The 16,731-nt window shown below is 33.1% G+C and overlaps 2 protein-coding genes across 2 annotated transcripts; both read right to left on the bottom strand.

Moving 5' to 3' along the window:
* Nucleotides 1-11,775: 11,775 nt before the first annotated feature.
* Nucleotides 11,776-13,422, bottom strand: LOC130894654 (tubulin beta chain). The gene is made up of 2 exons (XM_057801594.1): nucleotides 13,236-13,422; nucleotides 11,776-13,175 (listed from the first exon to the last, which is right to left on the bottom strand). Exons 1-2 carry the CDS (start codon nucleotides 13,290-13,292, stop codon nucleotides 11,889-11,891), a joined length of 1,344 nt encoding a protein of 447 aa, XP_057657577.1. The 5' UTR covers nucleotides 13,293-13,422; the 3' UTR covers nucleotides 11,776-11,888.
* Nucleotides 13,346-16,531, bottom strand: LOC130894655 (uncharacterized). Its single transcript, XM_057801595.1, has one exon. The coding sequence runs from the start codon at nucleotides 16,529-16,531 to the stop codon at nucleotides 16,313-16,315; it is 219 nt and encodes a 72-aa protein (XP_057657578.1). The 3' UTR covers nucleotides 13,346-16,312.
* Nucleotides 16,532-16,731: the final 200 nt, after the last annotated feature.

The following is a 16,731-nucleotide window of genomic DNA, read 5'->3' as shown; positions in this document are numbered from 1 at the left end:
GAGGAAATAATATGTATAGATATAAATAATGAAATTACAAAAAGGGACAAGTCAAATGACAATGTTTAAGTATGCCATTTACCATTTATTTTTAAAACACTTTCACATTTAACAAACTTAAATACTCGATGTCGATGTTTGTATCCTCAAAATACTATAAAATGCGTCCAAATAAAACGTAAGCAAATGCAAGTCTGATTTGTTTTGTTTACATTCGCCAGACTACAAGAAAGGAGAGACCGAGGCGCCATTAATTTCTTGAAAGGAGAAAGTAGAAAAAGATACAAAGGTCTTCAAACATGGGCGTTATATCTCGTATCTAGACTTTCCAATACAGGGAGCTTATATTTTAGATATTGTGATTTCTCTTAACAATTTTAGATAGAACCATAAAAGGTTAAGTAGGGCTTTGAAAAGTGGACTTAATTAACATTTGAGTTCACGTCGACATCTTTTTTATGTCTCGAGATATTTTAATAATGTAATCGGCGAGAATTTTTCATCAAACATCTATTAGGCTAGTTCGCTCAAACGAAAATTGAAAATTTATTCTGGAAGTTCTTACATTGGCCTATTTGCAGGAATCTCTCATCATAATCTTAATATTGATGTCGATACATATTACTAACAATACGAACTAATCATTGAATAAACATTGTAAAAATCTAACAATCAACAAATTTGATAACTAACTCCGTAATTAGTGGCAACCTAGGTATTCAAAACGTCGTCCATAATTTTCTATATATGTAATCAGTCGCTAACCAGTGGATATGACAGCAGTTTCAATTTAAGCCATTGAAAAACTTCATATTTCCTATCCTATTCTTTCAATCGTATCATCCATTGTCGTGGGTTTATTAGTGTAAACAAGATATTTTATTCGGCTCCGCAAATAAAAATCTAAGCAAGTTAGATCTGGAGATCGGGGTGGCCAAGTTAATAAACTCCCACGTCCTATCCACGTATTAGGGTGTGTTTGATCTAACAAATGCTGAACATATATAGAATTATGTGCCAGGTAATCATTAAGTTGTAAGAAGGGTCACGACAAATGTTTAAGAGTATGTTTTAAAAAAAAAATGAGAACTCATTTCTTAAAATGTCTATTTATTTTTCTCCATTAACTGTATCATTGAAAATGGCTCAATTATTTGTCCGCGTAAGATCCCACATCACACATTTACAGAAACACCATCCTGATGTTGGGTCTTCTGCATCCAAAGGAGATTCATTTCGGATCAGTAGTGCATATTATGGCGATTCACTCTACTATTACTAAGAAACTATAGCCTCATCTGTCCACAAAAATGGTTTATTCAATAATTTGTTCTCAATGTTAGTAATATTAGCTTTACATTTAGATAACGTCATCTAGTGGTAAAAATAAAATTATTATGAGAACCTTTTCAATTAGTGCAAACAGAACAATGTGAACTTTTATGCTGCTATTTTAATTTTTCAATAGAAATCACAATGTCTAAAATATAAAGTGCCTGGGTAGGAAAGTTTGGGCACGAGTGGTGGCCTCGAGATAAGAAATTGATGACGACTCCGATAAGACAATCGCGCGAAACAGTGGTCTGTTCAAATGATTGAACAATGTTATTGTTGATTTCCTGGGATAGTTCCGCTTTCTATTTGCTTGTCCCGCGTCCTGCCTTGTCTGCCCCTGGAGTTAAGCAGTAAAAAAGTAACAGAAGATTTCCTACTAAAACGAATTAGTTTTCTTCTCAGTAACCTACCCTAGCAGCCTATTGTATAACCAGTTTTTCCTGAAGTTGGCAAGCGTTCAACTTACACAGTTCAGGAGAACTGGGGTCAGATTTCCGCTAGTGCCAAAAAAGCAAATTTGGACGCGTTAAAAAGGGTAGGGTATTTTTTTACATGCAGTTCAACTGAACCAAGTAACATTTATACACATAAATAATAAGAATAATAAATATATTATTGTTATATTACAAAAAAAGGGAAAAAATAGTGTTACTATTTTGGTGCGAGTTATTTTTCATTGTACAAGTAATGACACATCTCTCTTGTGAAAATTGAGTAACTTATTTGGAAAAATCAAACATTCAACCAGTTCGATCTAAGAGGGAAACAGGAACGTTTCTTATCTATTTCTCCCGTCTGTTCTCATCTGAGAGAAATGATACCATATACCATTTTCTCCCATGATAGGCATTGTTTTTGCAACCAGGATAGCTGCATGAGAGCATTTTTAAAACACTTGCACGTAAATATCAGATCTCGATTTTCGTATTTTCGAAATAAAACACAATAGCTACTTTCCATTTACACTCAAGTGAACTGAGACACTTAGTCATATGAGTATCTTATACTCAGATATTGACGTCACTGCTAAGTGAATAAAAGGAACGTGTAATGTGCGTTAATAATCACAATAACCACATAAAATTCACTATTATCACTGGTGATCCAATCATCTATTACTCACAGCAAAAGAAACGCCCTATTTTTATTCTAGAAAAATGTCTTACTTCAATTTAACTTTACTTTCACACAATTTTACAGGGTTTTCCATTGAAAAAAAATTACGTGATATTTGCTAAAACCCCCCTCTCTTCCAATTGAGATTTGGAAAGATTCAACTTGACTCCCTCCCTTCCTGAACACCTCACGTAATTTATGGACGCGCCCTATGCGTTTGTTTTGTTAAACAGGATGGTATCCCAATTCTAATATTCTTTTTTTTTATTCTATTTGTACAGGCTTATTTTACTATAAACGCGTTTAATTTATAATTGGTTTTCCAGATTCGTTTTTTTTTTTTCGTTATATGATCTATTGTTAACGTATTCTAATTTAAGTAGGGGATAAAAAATAATTAACTGAGGTGTGCCATTATTTCATACTATTATGCCATGAAAATCGAGTATACTATGTACTTTACTGTAGCAATAATGTTTGTTGTTCGTTGTTTATATTATGACTGGTCCGATGTTTCATTAAAGTTTCAACTTACAAGTAAGGTAAGTGATAAACTATTTGATAGTTCTAGATGAAGTGGGAACTAAATTTGCATCTATAGTTCTTTGAAATCTTGTGTATTTTTTACATTTACATTAAGTGAATGAAAACGCCTTTAAACAACTTTAATTTTCGTTATAATTTTTTTAGAAGGTATTTCAGCGTTTCGGGGAGTAACTTTTTCTAAATTTTTCCAAATTAATGATGGAGTTTAATATACACTTCTGTCCACTGTAAAAGCATACACTCACATTTTGCCTGCGTAAATCAGAGTTCCCACCTTATGTCAGTGACAGTTAATTCAATACTTAATTTGAGTTCAGTTTAATATTCTCAAGCATATCTTGTAACGAACACATGGGTCTGAATGGTTGGATTTACCCGAGTCAGCTCGACTGAAAGGGTTAATAATTACGGTATACCTTTTTGGTAAATACTTACATGATAACTTTATATTGGTAAACATGGCAACAAATGTAAATTTACACATGTAAAAAATTGCAAAAATCTGTCCCAAGACTTGGTTACTATTTCAATGAACAGAAGTGTATTTATGTAAAGTATCTGCATCTTACATTTCACTTATTGTGCTAAATACATGCTATCAATTTTTTAATTTTGTTTTTAAGTAACTGGAAGGCATAAATAATACATAACAGCAATGCACATCAGCACCAGTGTATGTATTATTGGCAGAATGTAACGAATCTCCTTTGTTTTTACGGCGGCAATTATTGTCTCAGAAATATTTAATTAAACTCAAAAACCCTCAGGGCAGACACGATAAATAATTTATGTAGCATTTCCATAGAAAACTTCAGAAATCGATATTTGAGGATAAAAACACACTTTCACTTGCGAAAGTCTTTATTCAAACCAATGAATTCAATAATATATACAAAACAAACAGACCTTTATCAATATATATAACATTCGTTATCAAACTATATTTAAAGTCCTCAAAGTCATAATCCCTAACGGAATCTAGTCGCATCAACTCAATCCTGTTGAAATCCATACTAGGAGAGTTTGCTAACAAGACAATAATATATACTGATGGATCTAAGACGAGGAATGGAGTTGGATGTACAGTATACATTCAAAATACAAAGCCATCTTTACGAATCAAATTACTCGATATATCTACGATATATACTGCGGAGCCGTATGCTATCTTACAGGGTCTTCCCTGGTTGAAGTCATATAAAAAAGATGGAGATGTCTTTTTTTCTGACTCTATATCAGCACTGTGTGCCATAAAAGAGGCTCATCTGGTAAGAATGAAATTTATTTAATTTTGGTACATGGTAATGTGAAATCGATTAGCAAAAGATTCAGTACTTTTTGTAACATATATAAAGGAAGAGATTAATTCAATTAAAGATAAAAGATACGTATACTGGGATACCGCTCCACGATCCTCAAATAACACCTATTCTAAAATTTATCCTACCTTACAGCAGTCACCTCCGAACTTAATTCTCAAATAGACAATTTCGAAATTTTCCTTAGCAAGAAATAGAATGAAGACTGGTCATGGTATATACCCCTCCCATCTTGTCAAGCCAAGTATTATACAATCATCACCCTGTCCTGCGATGATAATTCTCTTCTCTCTTTTCAATCACATTTTTTCGGATGCGGCAATCATATTAATGAAACGAACGTTTCATTAGTCACTTGTTAAAAAAAACGACTCCCTACCTCTAAACTTCACGAACACCTTTTAAGCATAAATAACCGACAAACTTTAGATCTATTAGTAAATTTTATCGAGGATATTAAAATTAATATTTAAATATTATCATTGAAAAATTCTGTGGCTGGTTGACTTGCTTCCAAATCATTTTCTTTTTCACACACACACAAATAATGCGCATCGTGTACAGAATACGGCAGCAAAAGCTACTTCCACTAAGTAGACTGTATCCTTGGTAGCCTAAAAATCCTTTCTGATGATATTTTCTTAACTCTGGTGGTGTTCGAACACTTAAATATTATCATGTCCATTTCAAATTAATTAGAATATTAGTTCTTAAACAGAAATAAGTAGTAAATTTCTAACTTTTATCGCAAAGATAAACCAATAGTAATTGTCACCAATGCACTCAAAAAGTTCTTATTTCATGATAATGTTGGTTACTATTTACCGCATTTTGTTGTTCTGTTCTTAAATCTCAAGTTTCTCGGCGGAAATTTGTACGTCATGAAATGTTGATGTTTTATTGCATTTTTGTATCAATTATGCCAGTTTGATATCTATTTATTCTAGCAGATCAATGAACTCAAATTCGAAAACTGATTGAATTTTAAGTCATAGATGGTTTGAGGCGCTATTTCAACATAAAAAGTGTTACCATAAGGCTGTGAAATCAAATACATTTTTATACGTGAATAAGAATATACTTCTACAGTATTAAAAACAGTTCCTGTTTTCTTTTTTTTAATATTATCAAACAAACGAGATATTATCTGTGTTATCAATTTCAATATTTCACTGGTCCTGCTCTTCAACTTTCTTCTTTGTTGACGCTACCATATGTTGTTTTTTTTTCCATAACTTCATTTGATTGTCTATGTTTCACAAGCATAGATTGCTGTAATGTATAATATGGCTTTTGTCATTCACATTATCTTATATAATTAACGTACACAGAATTCCATTTTTTTTTACCTATCGTTATTCTAGCTTGGATTTTATGCCTTTCGTAGCCTTGTTCATCCATAATATAAACATTGTATTGTTTTCCACAATTCCTATGTTTGTTCTCTTTCCATATATTTATTATTAATTTTTTGACTAAACTTATTCCAAAAACACTAGACTAAAAAGTACTATGGATAATGATTACCCTATTCAAACCTCATTAGATCTCAAATTATTTTGTTATTTGATCTTATCGCGCTATATGCTTTTTCTTTATCCTCTTTTGCAGTTAAGGGCATGAAGCAGATCGAATCTAGCCCCGCTTCCATCGCAATTTTACGGGAGGTCACGGGGTGTGAGGCTATACCTCAGTGCCAGAGTATCCTGAAATTGACCTGCTGGAGGGTCTGCACTATCACCTAATCTTGCGAGTATAGTGAACAATTGCGATGCTGAAGACTCAGTGATTCTTAGAAAGAATCGCTATTAATTTTGTTACAACGGGACTATAATTATTATCGATCTTAATTATTTGTCATGGTCAGTTTTCCGTTGTCCCAGTGTCCATTATGGCCAAGATGTACCCCCGACAGACGTGCATCAACTAAATGCTGGGAAGCTCGCCAGGAAGTACTAAGAGTCAAAACATGTAAGTGTACGGGATTTGTTATGCCCAAGTCTCCTAATAGGGCCGGTAATTCCATTAGGGAGCACTCCTCCTCATTTGTATCCTAACCTGTCAGTGATGGTATGAAAAGTCCTTGAATGGCTTATTTTAAGGAATTGTACATATATTTCGTCATTAGAACTTGTTCACATGGTCAACCCATGTATCAGCCTTTGACGCAAGGAGTGCCCTTCTATCTACTTCAACCCTTATCATCCAATTGAGGAATCTCTCCCTACGAACTATACTCACGTTCAACCCACGAAAAACTGCTTCTACTTCCCCTTTTGGTCTTGTTTGAATACCAAAAAACTCATGGTCAAACCGAATTCGTACCAGTTTTAGTGTTCCACAACATCAGCATACAAATTCTACCTCCAGCGATTACGCTTCAGACCTCGAATTAGACGCAATGTCCCAACAGCATACATAAGCATCTCGAGAGGATCACCTTGGCTGATACCTTCTTAATTGAAAACTTGCGCAGTGATTTGCCTAAAGAGTATGACGAAAAATCCACGGTAAATATTAAACCACAATATGGCGTACATTGGCCAATATATTTTCGCGATACGGATTGCTAAAGGACGACTAATTGCATTGAACGCATCGGAGGCATCTATCAATAGATTGTTCTTCTGCAAAATTATTGCTCGAGGCATGAGTAGCCTCTTCCATTTCGAAAAAGGGTAGCCTGAGTTAGATGCTTCCTTTGCAGTGTCTCAAGAACTGTTTTCCTACCTCCAAGCACAGTCTTAGTAAGAAGCACATCTTCTCCTGGCTGGTCAGTTATTCATCTATTTGCATCCCCGAGTTTGCCCTGCGTCACAAGCCGAGTGAAAACGCGAATCAATTGATACCAAAACTCAACTTTCTTCTTGTTCAGACACCTACTAGAGCGATGTGCCTCTTTTATATATTAGCTGTCTAAACCTCGCCTCATTCCACACAGTGGTTCGTCTCTGTACCAATATACTTTTATCCGCTACTACTTTCACGTTAAATTATGGTCGCAAAAATAAAAAATATTTTCTTTGCGGAGTTGATACCATTTGCTAAATCTTTTATCTCATTTGCCAATATTGTCACAAAATTCCGCCCAACGGTTCCCTGGGGAATGTAGTATTGCGTCCCTTAAAGGGCAATATTCCATCCCTTTATCTTTCCTTCAGAATCCTTCATGAACATATTGGAGGGACACTAGCAGCATAAGCAGTCATGGTAGTGGTGTTTCGAGAATTATGCGACGTAGAGGGTCCCGATGAAAAAACAACCGAGTGGCTTCTTCTGATGATGACACAGACTGGTTCTGCCGTACTCGTACGAGGCAGGAATTATTGTATATTGCTAGTCCTCGCCCTAGCACACGCTCTTGTGCTCCGGTATCTCCAATTTCTGGGTGAAGTGGTATAGGAACCTTCCCATACCTTGGATATGATACTGAGTAAACCAATGAACCCAATGAACGAAAGTGTACACAACTTTCTGATCCTCAGAAAATTTCTAATATTTATGACAGTAACGTTTATTTACTTTTTGTTATTTTAAAGGTAATTTTGAAGATTCAATCAAATCCTCACAGTGAAAAATCAACATGAATCTAATTTATATAAACAAATAATTACTTAAGTATTAAATGGAGGATCCCCAATTGGTGCAGATACTGTAAATAGTATTCTTTTGAATTCGTTATCAACGCAAATACTTGCATTCATATTAACACATTTTATTCAAATAAAAAAAATTTCACTACAATACATATTTTCATTATCTTCAGTATATATATCGTTAGTTCGAGGTCTTCACAAAAATGTTTTCTAGATATATACCATTGCAATTTGTTCGAAAGATGTTTAAAACATACTGGTAATGATAAGGATGAATAATTATATAATATCTGACACGAATTCTACACGAATAAACATCCTGTATAATTTTTTGTTTTCATAATACTTAATATAATGACATACTAGAATACTTTAGAAATTAGATTAATACTGACAGACTGCAATTTAATTGTATATAACCTACTCTTGCAAAATTCATTATAATACGTACGAAATTTAGAAGTATTTTGTATATAGTGTTATGCAATGTTCCATGCTAGAATTTTAATAAAATTCACTTTATCTCTTGCTAAAAATTGTTTTATTTCCTTAGACCTATGATAATCAATTCAAAAAACATTTCAATACATTTTAATGTTGAAAAACATATTTTAGTTAACAGGAATGAAATTTAATAATCTGAATTGGATGTATAACTTATAACATATACTAAATAAGTTATATAAAATTGTGATCTTTATTTAACAAGTAATCATGATAATTATAATTTTGATACTTCTTTTGAATTCCCAGACGTCCCGTTTTGCGCAGAACAATCCCTTTTCATAATAACGAGTCCCGGTGTCCCCGGGACAATTTTTATGTCTCGCATGTACATTATGTATTTTTGCACGAAAAACTAATTTTGTTCTCAAATAAACAGTTTCATGTTAGTATAGCTTTTATGCAAAAGTATCTTTAAATGTTCTTTAAACCTCAAGTCCACATTAGAATTAGTCCTAAGTTGTTAGTAAATTCGTAAATTGTTTTATTAACAATGTCTCTGAGAACAAAACAGTCAATAAAAGCATTTTGGTGGTAAATTGTTCGTTATGAATGCAGAGTTGCAGCAGGACATACGCAAAAAAATCCACTAGTCTACAGTCACTGATTCTGCGATCACTAACACATTTAGGGTATTATTGAGGTTTATTACAGTTTTTAACAAAAGGCATGGAAATTCAAAAATTTATTAACGAAAGAAGACAGTGAGCACGAAGATGATTAAGAGATAATGATACAATACTAAAATATGGAGAAAAACCAACAGAAGTGAAATGTAATGACAAAATCAACAAATTAAGATGCAGCAAAACAGAAGGGTTAGATAAAATAGTGAAAGAACTAATAAAATACGGAGAGGAAAACCTAAGGCACAGAATATTTAAGATCATGGAAAGAGTATGGGAATCAGAAACAATGCCGATACAGTAGTGCCGTATATAGGGGAGTATTAAAAACGTTTAAGACAAAGAGAACCAACAATGGATGCCATTGATAGTATAAAAAGGCTATGAACACAACATTGGAATTTCGATTTATCAAATTCATATAATATATATATAGAAATGTGAAAGGTCCCCAACACTGCCACACGACCAGCGGATTCCAAAGTGCAATAAACAATATTCACATAGTCAGCGGATTCCAAAATGCGTATCAAATAAATATAAGTTCATTGCATTAAATTCGAGTTCATTCATTGTTTTGTTACTGTTCACTGTTAAAAAATTAATTTGTCAGAAAAAAACTGGCTGAACACACGTGACTGCTAATAGCTCGTACGACATCCTGAAAAGTCTCCGGACTAGAACTCTGCAACCGAATTAAATCTCTCAAAACAGGTATAGACATCCAAAAGAACTCCGAAAGATACGACCATCACAATGTTATGATTGATGTTAACAAAACTTAGTTAAACCCAGATAACAGAATCTTCAACTTCAACTACACCAAGGTATATAAAACAATACCTCATTACATTAGATGTACTAGGGGGCGTAAGGTCATAAATTTACATCGCTAACATTTTGATCTTATGATCTATTATATACCCCGGACTGTTTACCCGTAAGACACTATGTAAAGTGAGCCTCTTCTGGCTTTAAAAAACGTGAATGAAAGTTCCGTAGTCTTTATTTATGAATTTCATCGCATTCACAAATGAAGCATTCGGCGGTTTCCTTTGGTTCTTTACAGAAGCAACAAGAGCTTTCGAGTTTCTCCGCTCTTCAGGTGGTAGTTCACCGGGCAATTTCCAGTAAGCATACCAGTAAGTCTCGTTATTTGTTCAATGAAAGGGACCAGTTGGTGGAATAGGAAAGGAATATTTTCGATTGTTTCAAATCTGAGATCTTATCCCATGTTTCTAATATCTTCTCGTTTTCCCACTTATTTATGACCATGACTTGATAGTTTTTTGGAAAACGTAAAAAAGATTGTTGACCCATTGAATTGTCCCGCATTTTTTAGTTAGATGACCGCCTTAGTCATTGCGTGTACTCCGGTACACCAGATGCCCACATAAGAGTAGCTTTATTATTGGTTTCCATTGAGATTAAATACAGTCTTTATACAATTTTATAAAAGTGCTTGCAGGGCTGCCGTGCTATCTGTTACGATGAATATCTTTGAATTGCGGTAGTTACGTTGTGCACAGTTAGTTTTGCATGTAAGGATGGCGTATATTTCTGCCTGGAAAAAGGAAGATTCTGAACCCGTTGGAAAAGCGAGCTTATTTCCTGGGCTATATATTCCTGCCCATCCGTTTAGGTAAGGTATTCCAATCATAAGCGAAATAAATCGCACCCACTTACCTTAGTACCAGCAAAACCTAGTCCACACTTAACATGTAATTTATCTGGTGGTAGGGAATACGTTGGAAACGAGTAGGGCAGCGAGGCTATAACCTCTCCCTTTTGAAGATAATCCATGAGTACAGTGCTATAAATATCACAAACTATCGCCATCACTTGACTGGCCGTTTAAACAGTCCTTTCCTTTTTCAAATCAAATTTGTTCTTTGCAATCCACTGACTTGAATGTTTTTCGGTATGAATACAGTCCCATAAGTCCCCAAAAAACGATAGCCATCACTTTTTTGGCTGATGAAACTGTCTTTGCCTTTTTCGAAGCAGATTCGCCTTTTGCAATTCACTGTCTTGAATGTTATTTCGTTTCAGGAGTGTAGTGATGGATCCAGGTTTTGTCTATAGTCATGAATGAAAAAAATCAGAGTTATTTTGCTAAAATCGTCTCGTTAAGGTCTCGTAAGGTAGTAGTAAGTATTGCAACTCCAATGTGCCAAGCAACGAAGAAGAGAAACAACTCAAAAGTAATTCTTCAATGTAAATATTGGACTTCCTTCTAGTAAACTCTAGTTCGGCAAGACCCGTTGGCAACTAACCCACGAACTTTGTATTTGGCAACAACGAATATATTAACAAAAATTTCGTGTAATTTAATTTTAGTTATTAATTATATAAAAATAGCTGCTTCTAAAATACAAACTTCTACATCATCAGTTAAATCAAACATCATTTATATAACATTTTCATGGAAAATTTCTATACATGTATAAATGCCAGCCAAGGCGTGGACGCTGTTTACTTAAAGTGTAATTTCTTACTATCTAAGTACTTAAAGATTCATATTCAATCAGATCCTCTAGGATTTACTTGCAACGTCGCGGTGCGTTAATATTGGAGTTCAAGGAGAAAAAGTTTATTTAACACTTTGTATACTGGAAACCACTTAAGTATTAAGTATAGAAACTTCTCAATATTGTTGATAAATAGTTGATATATAATAAGATGTAAGTATGGTATAATGTTTACCCTTAATATTTCTAAATAAAACTAAAATGAAAGTTGAAAGTTTATTTTATAAGAAGCCTCCAAAATTTGTTAAGTTACATCAATATAATACCAAACAAGTAGAAAATTACTGAAAGATTTGAAAATGTTCCACAAAAAGATTAATTTTCACCTTCGTCGCCCTCTTCCTCTTCATCAAATTCACCTTCCTCTTCTGCAGTTGCATCCTGGTATTGTTGATATTCGGACACTAAATCATTCATGTTACTTTCCGCTTCGGTGAATTCCATTTCGTCCATTCCTTCTCCAGTATACCAATGCAAGAACGCTTTTCTTCGGAACATGGCTGTGAATTGCTCTGATATTCTTTTGAATAACTCTTGGATACAAGTAGAATTTCCTATAAACGTAGAGGACATTTTTAGACCTCTAGGTGGAATATCACAAACAGCAGTTTTTACATTATTTGGAATCCATTCTACAAAATAACTGCTATTCTTATTTTGAATATTCAACATCTGTTCGTCGACTTCCTTCATCGACATCCTACCTCTGAATATTGCAGCAACAGTTAGATATCTTCCGTGACGAGGATCACATGCAGCCATCATATTTTTAGCGTCAAACATTTGCAAGACGAGTTCGGGAACAGTAAGAGCTCGATATTGTTGACTACCTCTGGATGTTAGTGGAGCAAAACCAGGCATAAAAAAGTGAAGACGTGGAAAGGGAACCATATTTACAGCTAACTTCCTCAAATCTGAATTCAATTGACCGGGAAATCTAAGGCATGTGGTAACTCCAGACATTGTAGCAGATACTAAGTGATTCAAATCACCGTAAGTTGGAGTCGTGAGCTTCAATGTTCTGAAGCAAATATCGTATAAAGCCTCATTATCGATACAGTAAGTTTCATCTGTATTTTCTACCAGTTGATGAACTGATAACGTGGCATTATATGGTTCTACAACTGTATCTGATACTTTCGGTGATGGCACTACAGAAAAAGTATTCATAATCCTATCTGGATATTCCTCTCTTATTTTAGATATTAGTAATGTACCCAAGCCGGACCCCGTACCTCCTCCTAGTGAATGAGTCAACTGAAATCCTTGCATGCAGTCACAACCTTCAGCTTCTTTTCTGACTACATCTAAAACTGAATCGACAAGTTCCGCTCCTTCTGTGTAATGACCTTTTGCCCAATTGTTTCCTGCTCCGCTTTGACCAAAGACGAAATTGTCAGGTCTGAAGATTTGGCCAAAAGGTCCGGATCTGACAGAATCCATCGTACCAGGCTCCAAATCCACCAATACTGCTCTAGGCACATACTTTCCCCCTGTAGCTTCATTGTAGTATACATTTATTCTTTCCAACTGTAAATCAGAATCACCATGATACGTTCCTGTGGGGTCTATTCCATGTTCGTCCGAAATAACTTCCCAGAACTAAAATTAAAAAAAAAACTTAATTGATTCATACGTTATCAAAGATAATTAATAACTTACTTTTGCACCAATTTGATTTCCACATTGACCAGCTTGAATATGAACAATTTCTCGCATTTTATGTTATTTTAATGATTTTAATTTAAAGAAATACCAATGTGTGGCAAATATTTGTTTTGTTGCTAGGGGTCATGAATTGTTTTTTAACTGCCTTCTGTATGTAATATTGCGATGAAATGAATTTTTATTGGCTAACTAACTTCAACGAAATTTGAAATTCATTGGTGTATATACTGTCAAAATAATATTAAACTAAAGTCGCGCATTCATTTAATTCGCGTCATCATTTGAAATACGTCAATGATTCGGATGCAAACAATCTGTTGAGGATTGTATTAATACGTGCAGTACGGAATATGTATTATTATTTTACTAATATGACACACAAATATGTACCGGGTGTTCCAAATTCGAGGCGTATTATTGGAATCTTGCAAACTGTTATAAGCTGGTATTTGAGGTAACAATTATTAGACGCGGACATAATTCAATTTCCAACATATTTAAAATAAAAACTTTAAAGAATCTTATGTGATATCTGCATACAAACAAATAGTTTTCCACTAAATGCTTGTGTAGAATCACATTTCACAATATTATTTTCAATCCCGTTGAATTTTGGACATTGAAAAGGTTTGTTTGATGTAAACGGGTACCTCCAATCTCAATCGGAATCTTTTCATTTCAATGGCCCATCGATAGAAGAAACAGAATGGTGCAGGCCTGGAATACGATACTGTAAACATGTCATTCAAGATTAGTATTGCCAATCAGAAGTGTAGAATAATCGGATCAGTATAAAACATTTGTAAGGTTATGTCTAAATGCACCATATCAAATACATTATGAGTGAGAGTAGAGATTTGTTTTCAATTATAAATTTACAATATTGGCACAATGTTCAGCTTTGAAAAGATTATAGAATTGAGTTTATTAAGAGTAGTAATAAAGTCATTGATAACAGTTACATCTAAATATAGAAACTTGTCTACTAAATTCTATTCAACAAGGAAACTGACAAATCAAGTAAAAAAGTCGTCGCATTCTCGGCGCGAGAGACTATAACGCACAGTTAGCAATCAGTAAATATTATAAAAAAAATACTTATTTCTTTGAAAGGAAGTTCCATGAAAATTTGACGTTTCGACTTCTATAGCGGTCTTTATCAAAATATTACTTGACATTGACAACTTACAAAATTATCTTGATTAATAGATAACCTACAACATGAATATCAATGCAACTACAAAAATTCAATTGATAGCTTTTACTTATTTTTGAGAAATAACAAACAAACAAAAATTGTGTTTAAAAAATATTTTTATTTTGATATTCATGTTGTAGGTGATCTATTAATATAATTTTGCAAGTTGTCAATGTCAATTAATATTTTGATTTTGAAGACCGCAACAGGTTCGAAACGTCAAATTTTTACCTATCTTTAAAATCACATTTTGGTTGGTTTGATTAATTTTTTTCTAATAATTCTCAAAACTTCTTTCGTTTCAGCACATCTGAAGCTAGACATAAGTTAAACATAAAAAAAACGAGCTCGCTACATGTTTCCTGTAAGAAGACATCGCTGCTACAGATGGACGGACGGACAAAACGTCGCATTTAGTGCATTTTTTGTAAAAGATGCTCCAAAAATCACGAAACAATAATTAGGAAAAGTTCTGAATATTAATTAAAGATGAGTTTGGATACAGATTTTACAGTAAAACTAAAATGATAAAAATATTGGGAGCAAAAAATGATATCGTAGGGGGAAAATAGTAGTTATAGTAAAAAAGTAATGATAAAAGGGCAAAATGCTCAAACACCAAATAAATTTTTGAAAATTGCGTTTTAAATACAAACTGTAGAATTGCGGTTATGTACGTATTTATTTACATTTGCATTGTTTTTAAAAAGGAATCACAATTGAGCTGTTCAATACAAAATTCTTTTACAAAAATGTGTCGATAAACAAATTTAGAATATGCATTATTACTCAATGAAAGAGACTATGAAAGACCTCAAGAAGGTAATTAGTATAAAGTATAATTACAAAGAAGTGCTTCCAAAGTATTATTTTGTATTAATGAATCGAGTATTTTGGAGACGACAACAGAAACAAATTATTTGAGGAATGTTTTACAATTTTAGACTAAAAATAAAACTCACCCAAGTTTGTTCCAATTGATTCTTGTGTGCCAAGCTCATGAACTTCAGGCCTATGGGCTTCATGCACAAAGTGCTTAATAAATTAGAAAGCAATTATAGATAGAGTAGTTGAGAAAATACTGGTCAACCTAAAAAGCCAATTAAACATGGAAAAAAGACAACATGTGAAGTAATTACACATAGAGTATTAGAAGTTTTACAAGGACGAGTTTGAGTAAGATAGAAAAAAAAATATTTTTAGTTATATCAAAAACAGGTATATAAAACATACTGTAGGTTAAACAAATCAAAGATAGATTGAGGAGAGGAAACTTCATTTATAAACTAAAATGGTATATAAACATGTCATGAGAATGAAAGATAAATGATAAGTGATAAAGTTAAAGACAAGTCACAACATAAGAGAGAATACTGAGGAATACCAACAAGATAAATATGTAGGAATAAAAACATATATAATATGACAGTGTGATAGTAAATAGATGTTACAACTATTTCAAAGTTTAATTAGAAAATAATACATATTAGTTATCACACTAGCATTTGGTAAATGGTATTTTGACTATATATTCAGATATATCCTACATTTCATATCTAATGTTATCATTCATTACAATATTCAAATCAAAAGTTGTTTGTAAACAAAAGTCAATATAATTACATATAATCATAAATACTTGATTATATATACATAATTAAAACATTTATTTTTTCAAGGCTTATCATACTGATATGGTTTTGAAACCTTAAAAATTTCATACATAATTTAAAAAACATATATATTACTTATATTATATAAAAAATTATTGGAATATACAACCAAAACGATAAACAACATATCCTATAATAAAAATATAAAATTTATCCATTTATGAATAGGAATAGCTGCAGAATATATTTATACATAAAATTTATGTAGAAGATACGAATGTAACTTCTTTTCCAGTTTTCTTTATAACATTCAAGATTTCTTCTGCTGACAAAGAGGATTTAACTTTTACTCTTTGATTTTCTAAACTAATAGTAACTTCATCTACACCTTTGCCTTTCAACTTTCCAAGAACTCGTTCCACTGCTCCAGAACAACCATCACAAGTCATGGTTACGTTAAATTCATGAACTTTGGACATTTTACTTGATTATGACTCGTCTCCTTAGTAAAATAATCTTAAAATAACACTTTCTACAAGTTTACACACCTTTCAAATTTGAAAAAAAATACAAGGTTAAAGGCTAATGACTGTATTGAATAGATACGCCGATCGTAGCCGACGTTACCACTCTCTTGTCTTATGTCAATTGTAGGCAATTTGTTATGGATATACTATAA

This window comes from Diorhabda carinulata, chromosome 5, assembly GCF_026250575.1.
Source record: "Diorhabda carinulata isolate Delta chromosome 5, icDioCari1.1, whole genome shotgun sequence".
In the NCBI taxonomy this organism is placed as follows: domain Eukaryota; kingdom Metazoa; phylum Arthropoda; class Insecta; order Coleoptera; family Chrysomelidae; genus Diorhabda; species Diorhabda carinulata.
Note: the sequence above shows the minus strand (reverse complement) of the source record. Positions and strands in the feature narration are given on the sequence as shown.